This window comes from Bombina bombina, chromosome 4 (genome assembly GCF_027579735.1).
Source record: "Bombina bombina isolate aBomBom1 chromosome 4, aBomBom1.pri, whole genome shotgun sequence".
Lineage (NCBI taxonomy): Eukaryota > Metazoa > Chordata > Amphibia > Anura > Bombinatoridae > Bombina > Bombina bombina.
In genome coordinates this window covers 972,573,877-972,590,613 of record NC_069502.1, presented here as the reverse complement: position 1 = coordinate 972,590,613, position 16,737 = coordinate 972,573,877, and the positions used below count along the sequence as shown (strand labels likewise).

The 16,737-nt window shown below is 39.4% G+C and overlaps 1 protein-coding gene across 2 annotated transcripts in view; it reads left to right on the top strand.

The window, feature by feature from the left end:
- The window catches only part of RALGAPA2 (Ral GTPase activating protein catalytic subunit alpha 2), a 1,332,894-nt gene that overhangs the window by 183,007 nt on the left and 1,133,150 nt on the right, over positions 1 to 16,737 (top strand). For both annotated transcript variants that reach the window (XM_053712011.1, XM_053712010.1), the window contains exon 5: positions 10,541 to 10,584. In XM_053712011.1, the coding sequence (XP_053567986.1) occupies positions 10,541 to 10,584 (44 nt within the window). The remainder of the gene's footprint in view (positions 1 to 10,540; positions 10,585 to 16,737) is intronic.

Below are 16,737 nucleotides of genomic sequence, written 5' to 3'. Positions count from 1 at the left end.
CAGTCATTCTCTTTGCCGTTGTACAGGCAACATCTCCACGGAGATGGCTTAGAGTTTTTTTGGTGTTTAAATGTAGTTTTTATTCTTCAATCAAGAGTTTGTTATTTTAAAATAGTGCTGGTATGTACTATTTACTCTGAAACAGAAAAGAGATGAAGATTTCTGTTTGTAAGAGGAAAATGATTTTAGCAACCGTTACTAAAATCGATGGCTGTTTCCACACAGGACTGTTGAGAGGAATTAACTTCAGTTGGGGGAAACAGTGAGCAGACTTTTGCTGCTTGAGGTATGACACATTTCTAACAAGACTTGGTAATGCTGGAAGCTGTCATTTTCCCTATGGGATCCGGTAAGCCATTTTTATTAAATAAGAATAAAAGGGCTTCACAAGGGCTTTAAAGACTGGTAGACATTTTTCTGGGCTAAAACGATTGATTTATAAGCATTTTTAATAGTTTATAGCTTTGAGGAGTTATTTTATTCTTGGGAATTATGTTAAATAACCGGCAGGCACTGTATTGGACACCTTTTTCACTGGGGGCCTTCTCTAATCATAGGCAGAGCCTCATTTTCGCGCCACTAATGCGCAGTTGTTTTTGGGAAGCAAGGCATGCAGATGCATGTCATTTGGTATCGTATTCCCCTCTGGGCTTGGTTGGGTCTCAGCAAAGCAGATACCAGGGACTGTATAGGGGTTAAATATAAAAACGGCTCCGGTTCCGTTATTTTAAGAGTTAAAGCTTTCAAATTTGGTGTGCAATACTTTTAAGGCTTTAAGACACTGTGGTGAAATTTTGGTGAATTTTGAACAATTCCTTCATACTTTTTCACATATTCAGTAATAAAGTGTGTTCAGTTTAAAATTTAAAGTGACAGTAACGGTTTTATTTTAAAACGTTTTTTGTACTTTGTTATCAAGTTTATGCCTGTTTAACATGTCTGAACTATCAGATAGACTATGTTCTGTATGTGAGGAAGCCAAGGTTCCTTCTCATTTAAATAGATGTGATGTATGTGACACAAAATTTAGAGAAAATGATGCCCAAGATGATTCCTCAAGTGAGGGGAGTAAGCATGGTACTGCATCATCCCCTCCTTCGTCTACGCCAGTCTTGCCCACACAGGAGGCCCCTAGTACATCTAGTGCGCCAATACTCCTTACTATGCAACAATTAACGGCTGTAATGGATAATTCTATCAAAAACATTTTAGCCAAAATGCCCACTTATCAGCGAAAGCGCGACTGCTCTGTTTTAGAAAATTCCGAAGAGCATGAGGACGCTGATTATAATGGTTCTGACATGCCCCTACACCAGTCTGAGGGGGCCAGGGAGGTTTTGTCTGAGGGAGAAATTTCAGATTCAGGGAAAATTTCTCAACAAGCTGAACCTGATGTGATTACATTCAAGTTTAAATTGGAACATCTCCGCGCTCTGCTTAAGGAGGTGTTATCTACTCTGGATGATTGTGACAATTTGGTCATTCCAGAGAAATTATGTAAGATGGACAAGTTCCTAGAGGTCCCGGGGCCCCCCGAAGCTTTTCCTATACCCAAGCGGGTGGCGGACATTGTAAACAAAGAATGGGAAAGGCCCGGCATACCTTTTGTCCCTCCCCCTATATTTAAGAAATTGTTTCCTATGGTCGACCCCAGAAAGGACTTATGGCAGACAGTCCCCAAGGTCGAGGGGGCGGTTTCTACTCTAAACAAACGCACTACTATCCCTATAGAAGATAGTTGTGCTTTCAAAGATCCTATGGATAAAAAATTAGAGGGTTTGCTTAAAAAGATGTTTGTTCAGCAAGGTTACCTTCTACAACCAATTTCATGCATTGTTCCTGTCACTACAGCAGCGTGTTTCTGGTTCGATGAACTAGAAAAGTCGCTCAATAAAGATTCTTCTTATGAGGAGATTATGGACAGAATTCATGCTCTTAAATTGGCTAACTCTTTTACTTTAGACGCCACTTTGCAATTGGCTAGATTAGCGGCGAAAAATTCGGGGTTTGCTATTGTGGCGCGCAGAGCGCTTTGGCTAAAATCTTGGTCAGCGGATGCGTCTTCCAAGAACAAATTGCTTGACATACCTTTCAAGGGGAAAACGCTGTTTGGCCCTGACTTGAAAGAGATTATTTCAGATATCACTGGGGGTAAGGGCCACGCCCTTCCTCAGGATAGGTCTTTTAAGGCTAAAAATAAACCAAATTTTCGTCCCTTTCGCAGAAACGGACCAGCCCCAAGTTCTACATCCTCTAAGCAAGAGGGTAATACTTCTCAAACCAAGCCAGCCTGGAGGCCAATGCAAGGCTGGAACAAAGGTAAGCAGGCCAAGAAACCTGCCACTGCTACCAAGACAGCATGAGATGTTGGCCCCCGATCCGGGACCGGATCTGGTGGGGGGCAGACTTTCTCTCTTCGCTCAGGCTTGGGCAAGAGATGTTCTGGATCCTTGGGCGCTAGAAATAGTCTCCCAAGGTTATCTTCTGGAATTCAAGGAGCTACCCCCAAGGGGGAGGTTCCACAGGTCTCAATTGTCTTCAGACCACATAAAAAGACAGGCATTCTTACATTGTGTAGAAGACCTGTTAAAAATGGGAGTGATTCATCCTGTTCCATTAGGAGAACAAGGGATGGGATTCTACTCCAATCTGTTCATAGTTCCCAAAAAAGAGGGAACATTCAGACCAATCTTAGATCTCAAGATCCTAAACAAATTTCTCAAGGTTCCATCGTTCAAAATGGAAACCATTCGGACAATTCTTCCTTCCATCCAGGAAGGTCAATTCATGACCACGGTGGATTTAAAGGATGCGTATCTACATATTCCTATCCACAAGGAACATCATCAGTTCCTAAGGTTCGCCTTTCTGGACAAGCATTACCAGTTTGTGGCACTTCCATTCGGATTAGCCACTGCTCCAAGAATTTTCACAAAGGTACTAGGGTCCCTTCTAGCGGTGCTAAGACCAAGGGGCATTGCAGTAGTACCTTACTTGGACGACATACTGATTCAAGCGTCGTCTCTACCACAAGCAAAGGCTCATACGGACATTGTCCTGGCCTTTCTCAGATCTCACGGGTGGAAAGTGAACGTAGAAAAAAGTTCTCTATCTCAGTCAACAAGAGTTCCCTTCTTGGGAACAATAATAGACTCCTTAGAAATGAGGATTTTTCTGACAGAGGCCAGAAAATCAAAACTTCTAAGCTCTCGTCAAATACTTCATTCTGTTCTTCTTCCTTCCATAGCGCAGTGCATGGAAGTAATAGGTTTGATGGTCGCGGCAATGGACATAGTTCCTTTTGCGCGAATTCATCTAAGACCATTACAACTGTGCATGCTCAGTCAGTGGAATGGGGATTATACAGACTTGTCTCCGACGATACAAGTAGATCAGAGGACCAGAGATTCACTCCGTTGGTGGCTGACCCTGGACAACCTGTCACAAGGGATGAGCTTCCGCAGACCAGAGTGGGTCATTGTCACGACCGACGCCAGTCTGGTGGGCTGGGGCGCAGTCTGGGAACCCCTGAAAGCTCAGGGTCTTTGGTCTCGAGAAGAATCTCTTCTCCCGATAAATATTCTGGAACTGAGAGCGATATTCAATGCTCTCAAGGCTTGGCCTCAGCTAGCAAAGGCCAAATTCATACGGTTTCAATCAGACAACATGACGACTGTTGCGTATATCAACCATCAGGGGGGAACAAGGAGTTCCCTGGCGATGGAAGAAGTGACCAAAATAATTCAATGGGCGGAGACTCACTCCTGCCACTTGTCTGCAATCCACATCCCAGGAGTGGAAAATTGGGAAGCGGATTTTCTGAGTCGTCAGACATTTCATCCGGGGGAGTGGGAACTCCATCCGGAAATCTTTGCCCAAATAATTCAATTATGGGGCATTCCAGACATGGATCTGATGGCGTCTCGTCAGAACTTCAAGGTTCCTTGCTACGGGTCCAGATCCAGGGATCCCAAGGCGACTCTAGTGGATGCACTAGTAGCACCTTGGAGCTTCAACCTAGCTTATGTGTTCCCACCGTTTCCTCTCATTCCCAGGCTGGTAGCCAGGATCAAACAGGAGAGGGTATCGGTGATCTTGATAGCTCCTGCGTGGCCACGCAGGACTTGGTATGCAGATCTGGTGAATATGTCATCGGCTCCACCATGGAGGCTACCTTTGAGACAGGACCTTCTTGTTCAAGGTCCATTCGAACATCCGAATCTGGCCTCACTCCAACTGACTGCTTGGAGATTGAACGCTTGATTTTATCAAAGCGAGAGTTCTCAGATTCTGTCATTGATACTCTTGTTCAGGCCAGAAAGCCTGTAACTAGAAAAATCTACCATAAAATATGGAAAAAATATATCTGTTGGTGTGAATCTAAAGGATTCCCATGGAACAAGATAAAAATTCCTAAGATTCTATCCTTTCTTCAAGAAGGTTTGGAGAAAGGATTATCTGCAAGTTCTTTGAAGGGACAGATTTCTGCTTTATCTGTTTTACTTCACAAAAAGCTGGCGGCTGTGCCAGATGTTCAAGCTTTTGTTCAGGCTCTGGTTAGAATCAAGCCTGTTTACAAACCTTTGACTCCTCCTTGGAGTCTTAATTTAGTTCTTTCAGTTCTTCAGGGGGTTCCGTTTGAACCCCTACATTCCGTTGATATCAAGTTATTATCTTGGAAAGTTTTGTTTTTGGTTGCAATTTCTTCTGCTAGAAGAGTTTCAGAGTTATCTGCTCTGCAGTGTTCTCCTCCTTATCTGGTGTTCCATGCAGATAAGGTGGTTTTGCGTACTAAACCTGGTTTTCTTCCGAAAGTTGTTTCTAACAAAAATATTAACCAGGAGATAGTCGTGCCTTCTTTGTGTCCGAATCCAGTTTCGAAGAAGGAACGTTTGTTGCACAATTTGGATGTAGTTCGTGCTCTAAAATTCTATTTAGAGGCTACAAAGGATTTCGAACAAACATCTTCCTTGTTTGTTGTTTATTCTGGTAAAAGGAGAGGTCAAAAAGCAACTTCTACCTCTCTCTCTTTTTGGCTTAAAAGCATCATCAGATTGGCTTATGAGACTGCCGGACGGCAGCCTCCTGAAAGAATCACAGCTCATTCCACTAGGGCCGTGGCTTCCACATGGGCCTTCAAGAACGAGGCTTCTGTTGATCAGATATGTAAGGCAGCGACTTGGTCTTCACTGCACACTTTTACTAAATTTTACAAATTTGATACTTTTGCTTCTTCTGAGGCTATTTTTGGGAGAAAGGTTTTGCAAGCCGTGGTGCCTTCCATCTAGGTGACCTGATTTGCTCCCTCCCATCATCCGTGTCCTAAAGCTTTGGTATTGGTTCCCACAAGTAAGGATGACGCCGTGGACCGGACACACCTATGTTGGAGAAAACAGAATTTATGTTTACCTGATAAATTACTTTCTCCAACGGTGTGTCCGGTCCACGGCCCGCCCTGGTTTTTTAATCAGGTCTGATGATTTATTTTCTCTAACTACAGTCACCACGGTATCATATGATTTCTCCTATGCAAATATTCCTCCTTTACGTCGGTCGAATGACTGGGGAAGGCGGAGCCTAGGAGGGATCATGCGACCAGCTTTGCTGGGCTCTTTGCCATTTCCTGTTGGGGAAGAGAATATCCCACAAGTAAGGATGACGCCGTGGACCGGACACACCGTTGGAGAAAGTAATTTATCAGGTAAACATAAATTCTGTTATATATATATATATATATATATATATATATATATATATATATATATATAATGTTCCAATAATTGCTGCTCCTGTGAGTCTACCTAGGTATGATTTTCCAACAAAGGATACCAAGTCCTGGATGTGATGTTATGGCCCCACAGAGCCTTTATCTCAACTTCATTGAGTCTGTCCGAGATTACATGAAAAGATAGAAGCAACTGATGCTGCCTAAATCCCCAGACGAACTGTGGTTACTTCTCCAAGTTGTTTGGAACAACAAACCTGTCGAGTTCCTTTAAAAAACTGTGTGCAAGTTTACCTAGATAATTGATTCTGTTTTGAAGGCAAAGGGTGGTTACACCAAATATATGTTCGCTCACTTTGGATTTTGTTATTTAATAAAAATAAACTAATATTTCTATTTTTGAAAGCATTCTTACTTTACAGCATTTTTTCACACCTGCCGAAAATTTTGATTAAGTAGTTAACATAATTTTTTTTAAATAAAGTTTAACACATAATAAGTTCGCTGTGAGATATAAACGAGTAGATTTGGTAAATATCTTTCTTAAAGTGATTGTAAAGTTTAATGAATATGTGCCCGTTAACTAAAAGTAATCTTAAAAACGGGGGCACTTTAATTCGACTTTACAACGCTTTTTAAAAAAAAATACCTTTGCGTTATGGTATATATAACGCCAATCCTCTCCCCCCAGCTCCTGCTTTCTTTAGCAGATCGATGACGAATCCAGCTTACGCCAATCATTGTGGCACACAATGATTGGAGGAAGCTGGATCATCATCAATATGCTAATGAAAGCAGGAGCTGCGGGTGGAGAATCAGCGTTATATATACCATAAAGCAAAGGTATTTTTTTTTTTAAATAAAGCTTCATTGTAACGTTAAATGAATGAAAGTGCCCCTGTTTTTAAGATTACTTTTAGTTACTGGGCACTTATTCATTAAACTTTACAATCACTTTAATATCTCTAAATATTACAATGTCTTTAGTTGGATTAAATGGTGTAGTGGGAACAAAGACAAACTGATACTTTCAATAGTTTACAGCAAATATATTAATTAAGCAGAAATCAGAAATACTCGATAAATGGTTTTATATGTCAGCACTTCTTTACTCTTCTTGATGAAACATTACTGGCTGGAGGCTGGAGTGCTCTTAACCTACCGCCAATCATCTTTTGTTTCAACAATTTCTATTTTTTTTATTATTATTTTTTTGTCTTAATAGGGGTGATATAACAATCTGATTAAAGTGATGGTAAACTGTACATGTTTTGAAATCAGGTCCGGAATCTGAGCAATTTTTTACAGGGACTTTAATTGATCACTTATAATAATGATGCATTGTAACTTTCTAGCCGTGCTGTTCTAATACCCTGAGCTCTGGCTGCTCACTTCAAAATTTTATTTTGGTGAGCCAACGGTTTGAACTGTTCTCCAATCGTCGCTCTAGCTGTAAGGCACTTTTTTTGTAGCTAGAGCACAGATTGGACCACAATTCAAACTGTTAACTCACAAAAATATGAGTTCTGAAGTGGGCGGCCGGAGTGCAGGGTATCAGAATGGCACAACTAGATTGAAAAGTAAGTTACGGCATATCTTTAGTAGAAGTGATCAATTTAACTTCCCTGTAAAATATTGCTTAGATTACAGACCTGATTTTAAAACATGTAAAATTTATGATCTCTTTAATTATTTAATTAATTAATCTATTAGTAAATTTGTTTTGGTCATAAAGCAGGATGCTACAAAATGTATTTGTATATTGAAAAAATAATCATATTACTGTCCTGGATATGCTAATGTTTTCTAGTTGCACTTGCAGATACATGTCCTTCTCAATCAATAAAATAGTAAGAGTTGTTGTTATCAGCCAATAAACATCAGTAATAAGTGCGAAAGAAATGCTATAAATATTTGTTTCATTTTAAATTTACCCCCCCCCCCTTTTTTTTTTACAAATAAATTATGATTATGTTTTTGGCTTGTTACTAGCATGTGCCACTGAGAGTCTCCCACACATGCCTAACACTGCAAGAATAAGTAAAATCCTTGACATATTCTCTAAAGCTGTATATTTTAGGCGAGAGTGATTTACACTGAAGTCCGTTGTGCTTTTAGTTTCATGCTGAGTCGGCAGCAATATATCTGTTGAAATAATAGGTGGAAGTGTAAGGTCAAACAGACAAGTGACTGTTGTTGGTGTGTGGGGAAAACAGAGACATCTGCCCAGGCTTCAGGAAACATATTCCTTCCTGTTCATTCCTTTTTCTTTTTTTTTGCTATCATTGTGTAACATGTAGACTGTCATTGTGCACGTTAGGCTTTAAAAACATTAATAAGCCTGGTATGTTGAACTTGTTTTCCTTAATATAAACTTTCCCCAGATGTGTGCTCATTCATATTGAATACACAAGAAGTGTATGTGTTTGCATTCTATTTTTTGCTAAACAAACGTATTCTAAACATAGTCTTGGTGATTTGTATTTAGGTGCCAGACGACCAGCCTAAGAGAGAACTAGAAAATATGTCCAGTTACTGTAAAATTCAGATATTCACTGAAGAAACAAATAAATAGCGTTATTGGTGTAATAGCTAATAATAAGTATTATAATTGCTTTGGTTGGCAATACTTTGTGCAAATTCTGCATTTCATTATGACATTGAGTGCTAGGGATTTTTATCACCTCCAGTGAGACTGAACACCACACTGTTTGTACCTAGTCTTGTCATGTAGCTTTTGCCTTTAAAGGAACACTAAAGTCAAAATTAAACTTACATGATTCAGTTAGAGCATTCCGTTTAAGAGACTCCCCCACAGAATGTCCCTAAAGCCATATGGACATAGCTACTACTTCACTGGATACTTTGCCCAGCGTACCCTGTTCACGTAGTAGCTACATCGTACCTTCTGCCTCATGCTGCGGTCTCCGCTCTGCCAGCTAAGACCACAGCCAGAGGCAGAAGGCATCTACCTTCATATTGTAAGGGAGTGCTGATCTGTTACCATATGAAGGTAGATTGTTAGATTGTTACAAACAAAGATACGGTCTGTGTCACTGTCTGTAACAATCACCGTTGGTGCCGGTGGGCGGTGTGGGATTTGGCCCAGCAGCTAATCTGGGGAGTGGGAGTGACCCTAAATTACAGAAAATACAATTAGAGGGAGGAATGGGACGCTGCACTACGGAAAAGGGGTGGTGGTTCTCTTCGGTAAATTAAAAACAAACAAACCAAGGCTCTATTTCTGTTTTAAATAGAGTGATAGCAAAAATGCTAACAAAATCTCTGGTCTTTTGGGTAATTTTTTTCTCTCTGAAATTCCTGTTCCTTAAGGGGTTAAAGCTTCTAATTATAGACCATTTTGTTGGCGGCATTCTCCACAGCCAGACGTGTTTCAGAGCTGTATGCCCATCTTTCATTGTCCAACTTGCCCAATATGAACTTCACCTTCTTTTCTTACTAAATTGGTAATATGTAGCAAATTAATTCTGAGAGCATTGTTATTTACTTCGATCCTAATCATAAAAAAAGGCAAAAGTACTATATTGAAGTTAATAAATATGTTCTGGCAACAGATTAACAATCTCCTTATTTGAAGCTAAGAGCTGGTTTCTTCCAGGTCACAGTTTTTTGATTGCTATGTTATGGGTAAAGTCAGATATTGGGTAAACCTAGGATTACCCGGGTAAAATGGACATTACCCAAACGGCTGTCGGTAAAGCCCGATGTATGGAGTCACTGCATCAAACATATATAGCCTGCACTGTTATTACCCCATCTTCACTATCTTTTTTTGCCTCTGCCGGGGGAGTTCAATGATGGGTGAAACCCCCCTTTTAAACCTCATTCCTCAAGGTTCACTTGAAGTGGAAGCCAGAGGATTGGTGGGGCGCCTTCCTTGAACCCACCAGGCGGTGGCGAAAGAAATCGTAAAGATGGGGGATTTACAGGACATCGGGCTTTACCCACAGCGGCTTGGGTAATGTCCATTTTACCTGGGTAATTCTAGGATTACCTGGATTTCGTACTTTAACCGTAACAGCTTCAAGTATGAAGAAATAGATTTGTCAGTAAGTTTAAATTTTGTTTTCAGTTAGGCAGTTTTAAAAATGATTTGCTTTTGTGTATTACACATTTTAATTTGAAGCGAAGGTCAAATTTGATGAATTAGTGCCCGGTTTTTAATAATCCTATTAAAAACAAGGGCACTTTAATTAATCAAAATTGACATTTCACTCTCTTTCTTCAAAAACTTATCTTTTCATTCTATCAGCCGCTCCAGTGATTCCCACGGCCGTCGGAAGCCTCTGCAGACATCCGAAATGAAGAATCCGGCTTCCTCCAATCACGGCTTCCCCCCTGGGGGAGTCTTGGCCTGATGCAACGCCGTGATTGGAGGAAGCTAGATTTGTCATTTTGGACCTGAAAAGACGGTTTGTGACGGGCGGAGGAAGTGCTGGAGCGGCTGCCAGGATTAAAAGGTAAGTTTTTGAAGAAAACAAGTGAAATGTAAATTTTGATGAATTAAAGTGCCCTTGTTTTTAATAGGTTTATTAAAACCGGGCACTAATTCATCATAATTGACCTTCCCTTTAAGGCTGTATTGTTTGTGTTGTACGATACTAGAGCATAGTGCTATAACTAAAAGAGGCTTTTATATTACAAGAAACCAGTTTCAAGTACTCTTATTTAAACGCACTGTAAACGGGATATACGTTTGTCATTTGATCATTTATTCACTGTTTGCCTCTTGAGGTATTTTGTAAAATACTCTGTATTCACATCTTCTTTTTTTTTCCCCCTCTTTTTTTATAGGATCTGTTTTAAAGAAACTTTTACACACTGGAAACTCTCTAAAGGTATTTCAAAATTAAAACTGCTAGTTTGGGTAAAAGGAAAAAAAGTAAAGGGACATGAAACGTGATTCCCCCCTTTCTTTATGCAGATGAAGCATACAATTTTAAACAACTTTCCAATTTACCTTTTTTTTATCTAGTTTGCTTCATTTCCCTTGGCATCCTTTGTTGAAAAGCGTACCTAGGTAGGCTTTGTAACTGGGAGCTAACTGGCTGCACCTATATGCCTCTTGATTGGCTTACTGATATGTTCAGCTAGCTCCCAGTAGTGCATTGCTGTGTCTTTAACAAAGGATACCAAGAGAATGAAGCAACATTGAAAATAGAAGTAAAATGGAAAGTTGTTTACAAATGTTCTATCTGAATCATGAAAGAACAAATTCGGGTTTCATGTCCCTTTAACAACATATGTCGTTTCTAAATGCACTGGAACAAGGGAGGTGAATAGAGACTATTAGTATAAAGGAAAATGTGACTAGAAAGCCAAGCATTAAAGGACATAATACATCATCCAGAGAAATAAAATATAAAATAAAGATTAGATTAGAGCTTTGTCTACTGCAAACGTGACATTCACTTTGGATATTGAGATATCATTTTATAATTTATTTTTAAAGGGACAGTAAATTCAAAATTAAATAAGGTTCCTGAAAGGGCATGCGATATTTGAACTTTCAGTTTACTATTACATTTTGTTTTGTTCTTTGTTGTATCCTTTCTTTAAAGGGACATGAAACCCAAAGTTGTTTTTTGTGTTTATTCAGATAGAGCATGCATTTGTAAACAACTTTCCCATTTACTATTGTTCATTTTGCTTCATTCTCTTGGTTGGTTCCCTTTTTTGAAGAAGCAGCAATGTACTAGCGGGAGCTAGCTGAAAATATTAGTAAGCCAATAACGAGGCATATATGTGCAGCAACTAATCGGCAGTTAGCTTTCAGTACCTGAGCCTACCTAGGTATACGTTTCAACAAAGGATGCCAAGAGAACAAAGGGAATTAGATAAAAGAAGTAAATTGGAAATTGTATGCTCTATCTAAATCATGAAAAAAAAGGGTTACATGCCCCTTTAAGAGTAGACCTAAGAACTTAGGATCTTTAGCCTTCTATGGCAGCAGTGTGTATGGGAATACATAGTCGCAAACACTGCTGCCAGATGGCTAAAGGCATGTGCACACTCCTGAGCACATCTAGGATTTCTCTGTAACACAGGGCTCAACAAATATGGGAAACATCTAGGATTGATCTATATATCTATCACATCACATGTTCGTTTCCTTGGCTTTTATTTGATACGGTAATAGAACAGTTTTAAACAATATAAAAAAATAAATAAGTAAACACGTTTGATGCAGATTTTTGGATATTCATGTTGGATTTATTCAACAAATGTATATTAGTTTTATTTTATCCATTGTGTGCTTACTTAGTGGAGTGAGGGTAGGGAGAATGTTACCAATTTGCTTTCCATGCAGGGGTTAAAAAAAACAACCTAACCCTTCCTGTGAAAATAAAATAAAATAAATCGGAGCAACAGGACTACTGATTTTGTACACACAGCACACTTATCTGGACTTGTGCAGTTTGAGATTATCTGAAGTTGCTGAACCCTTCAGCCTCACAGCAACCTATCCTCATGGTCAAGCAGGAAGGCTGAAGATATACCGGTACCTTACATGGGGGTCTGATTTTGTGAGGGCTCCAAAAAGAAGATAAAACACCCGGCAAGAGAGGGAGGGGCATAATCCAACTGCAAACCTCTTGCACTAATGCTGAATTCATTGTTGGAAGCACAGCCCCCGCTTCACTTTACTGACCAGTAGGGGGATTCTTCAGTATGTAGCTGAAGATACATTCAGCTCTGTAAGGTGCATGACTGAACTGGGAGAAGTACAGCTGTTACACTGCTCTCCCAGCCAAGGTGTGCAGGTCATTCCCCCCTGCGCCAGGGCACGTTTTCTTGGCGCAGGATAGTCTAGCACTGCGTCTGCAAAGGATACCAGGAGAACTAAGCAAAATAGACAATAGAAGCACGTTGGAAAGTTGTTTAAAATGACATGCTCTGTCTAGTCTATCTAAGTTTAATTGTGACTGTCCCTTTAATGCACACTAAATATGGATAGAACATGAAATATATGGAGCTGATAATCTACTTGATAAGTCTTTAATATGGCTTTACTTTTATTGTCAATTTCAGCTTTTAGTTTCAATCCATCACCTTGTTCTCATCACCACCCTTCTTCTTTACAGCACTGATCTCAGCTCACAAAGAAAATGTCAACTCTCTTTACTCCGCCCTTTCTTTAAAGGAATTGTTACAGTTTAGAGTGTTTAGTTATGTTGATAAGGGAAGGGGGGCCTGTGTAGAAAGATTTGGGATAAAAATGCACCATTAGAAATTTTTAAGTCACTCTTCCATTTTTTCCCACAATAATTTCTGGGCCTCTAAAATTCTTGTAGTTTATTTGCATTTGCAAGTTACGGTAAATCCCTCTATAGGTTTATAATGGTTGTAGTACCGTTGTAAGGGACAGTGTAAAAATGGTTTAGCTTGAGGAGTTTACAATGACTTGTTATGCCAGCTGCTGAGTTTAAAATGTATGAAAATGCTAATTTAGGTTTAGTTTTGTAAATTAAATAGCTGTATCTACTAATTGAAACCACAACCCAATGAAATGGCTTACAGAGAGCGTACCACATTAGCTTATCTCTCTATTTACACCAATGTTTATATCTCTATACCTAGTAGGACCAATACTTAGAAAGAACAATGGAAAATTAAATTTTTTAGTGCTTCTCTATCCAAACTCACACTACTTTGAGTGTGATTTTTTTCTAAACCACCTTATTTACATATCTATTCCATAACATTTTGAGTATAGGTGGGAACACAACAGGCAAAACAGCAAATGTCAAAATAAAGATAAAGGAGCAATGTGTAAACTATTTGATATAGTCTGGCAGGTGTAATGGATCATTGGGGACACTTTAAAGGAGAGGGGGGAAAAATGACAGTACACTACCCCTTTAGGTCCTTTAAATGGCTAATTACAGGTATATAATGTAATGGTCTTCTTTACAACTATTGTCCCCATGGCAAAATACCGCAGTCTACCAAGTAACCGTTTTTGCAATTCACTTACGCCTAGATTTAGAGTTTTGCGGCCAAAGGGGTGCGTTAGCTACTTTCCCCTGCACCTTTTAAATAACGCTGGTATTTAGAGTTCTCTGAAGGGCTGCGTTAGGCTCCAAAAAGGGAGCGTACAGGCATATTTACCGCCACTTCAACTCTCAGTACCAGCGTTGCTTACGGTAGCGGCTAGCTGGAAAAACGTGCTTGCGCACGATTCCTCCATAGGAAACAATGGGGCAGTTTGGGCTGAAAAAAACCTAACACTTGCAAAAAAGCAGCGTTAAGCTCCCAACGCAGCCCCATTGTTTCCTATGGGGAAACACTTTCTAAGTCTGCACCTAACATGAACCCCGAGTCGAAACACCCCTAACCTTACACTTATTAACCCCTAATCTGCCGCCCCCGCTATTGCTGACCCCTGCATTTTATTATTAACTCCTAATCTGCCGCTCCGGACACCGCCGCAACCTACATTATACCTATGTACCCCTAATCTGCTGCCCCTAACATCGCCGACCCCTATATTATATTTATTAACCCCAAATCTGCCCCCCCACGTCGCCGCTACTTTACCTACATTTATTAACCCCTAATCTGCCGACCGGACCTCGCCGCCACTATAATAAATGTATTAACCCATAAACCGTCGCACTCCCGCCTCAAAAACCCTATAATAAATAGTATTAACCCCTAATCTGCCCTCCCTAACAGCGCTGACACCTAACTTCAAGTATTAACTCCTAATCTGCCGACCGGACCTCGCCGCTACTATAATAAATGTATTAACCCCTAAAGCTAAGTCTAACCCTAACACCCCCCTAAGTTAAATACTTTTTATCTAACTAAATAAGTTAAATATTATTAACTAAAGTCTTCCTATTTAAAACTAAATACCTGTAAAATAAACCCTAATATAGCTACAATATAACGAATAATTATATTGTAGCTATTTTAGGATTTATATTTATTTTACAGGCAACTTTGTATTTATTTTAACTAGGTACAATAGCTATTAAATAGTTATTTACTATTTAATAGCTACCTAGTTAAAATAATTACAAAATTAACTGTAAAATAAATCCTAACCTAAGTTACAATTAAACCTGACACTACACTATCAATAAATTAATTAAATCAATTAACTACAAGTACCTACAATTAAATAAACTAAACTAAATTACAAAAAAAACAAACACTAAATTACAAGAAATAAAAAAAGATTACAAGAATTTTAAGCTAATTACACCTACTCTAAGCCCCCTAATAAAATAACAAAGCCCCCCAAAATAAAAAAATTCCCTAATCTAAATTAAAATAGTTAACAGCTCTATTACCTTACCAGCCCTTAAAAGGGCTTTTCTCTTGTTAAGTGTATCCAGTCCACGGATCATCCATTACTTATGGAATATATTCTCCTTCCCAACAGGAAGCTGCAAGAGTCCACCCACAGCAAAGCTGCTATATAGCTCCTCCCCTAACTGCCATATTCAGTCATTCTCTTGCAAGCCTCAACATAGATAGGAGGTCGTGAGAGTCTGTGGTGCTTTCTACTTAGTTTATTCTTCAATCAAAAGTTTGTTATTTTTAAATGGCACCGGAGTGTGCTGTTTATCTCAGGCAGTATTTGGAAGAAGAATCTGCCTGCGTTTTTCTATGATCTTAGCAGACGTAACTGAGATCCATTTGCTGTTCTCACACATTCTGAGGAGTGAGGTACTTCAGAGGGGGAATGGCGTGCAGGTTTTCCTGCAGATAAGGTATGTGCAGTAAAATATTTTTCTAGGAATGGAATTGACTAAGAAAATACTGCTGATTCCGAAGTAATGTAAGTAAAGCCTTAAATGCAGCGATAGCGACTGGTATCAGGCTTATTAATAGAGATACATACTCTTATAAAAATGTGTTTTAAAACGTTTGCTGGCATGTTTAATCGTTTTTTAACGTACATTGGTGATAACACTGTAATGTTGGTATAGCCTTAAATGCAGTAAAAGCGACTGGTATCAGGCTTATTAATAGAGATACATACTCTTGTAAAAATGTGTTTTAAAACGTTTGCTGGCATGTTTAATCGTTTTTTAACATATGTTTGGTGATAAAACTTATTGGGGCCTAAGTTTTTTCCACATGGCTGGCTTAAATTTTGCATAGAAACAGTTAACTGAAGCTTCCCACTGTTGGCTGTGGCAGTTTGTTGTGTCTGTTTTTAAAAACGTCTATGTCGGTTTTTTTTTTTTATCTGTTTTTTGCATTAAGGGGTTAATCATCCATTTGCAAGTGGGTGCAATGCTCTGTTACCTTATTACATGTACTGTAAAAATTTCGTTTGTTTTACTGCCTTTTTTTTCACTGTTTTTCAAATTTTGACAAAATTTGTTTCTCTTAAAGGCACAGTAACGTTTTATATATTTGCTTGTTAACTTGATTTAAAGTGTTTTCCAAGCTTACTAGTCTCATTATTAGTCTGTTCTAACATGTCTAACATAGAGGAAGCTCTGTGTTCATTATGTTTTAAAGCCATGGTGGAACCCCATCTTAGAATGTGTACCAGATGTACTGATTTCATGTTAAACAATAAAGATCATTTTTTGTCTTTAAAAACATCACCAGAGGATTCTGTCGTGGGGGTAGTTATGCCGACTAACTCTCCCCACGTGTCAGACCTTTTGACTCCCGCTTTAGGGACTCACGCTCAAATGGCGCCAAGTACATCAAGGGCACCCATAGCGTTTCTTTTACCAGGGGATTCTGTCGAGGGGAAATTTATGCCGACTAACTCTCCCCACGTGTCAGACCCTTCGACTCCCGCTTCAGGGACTCACGCTCAAATGGCGCCAAGTACATCAAGGGCGCCCATAGCGTTTATTTTACAAGACATGGCAAAGGTGGTGAATAATATTCTGGCAGCAGTATTAGTCAGACTACCTGAAATTAAAGGAAAGCAGTTAGCTCTGGGGGTAGATACAGAGCATACAGACGCTTTAAGAACCATGTATGATACTACCTCACAATATGCTTAGTCT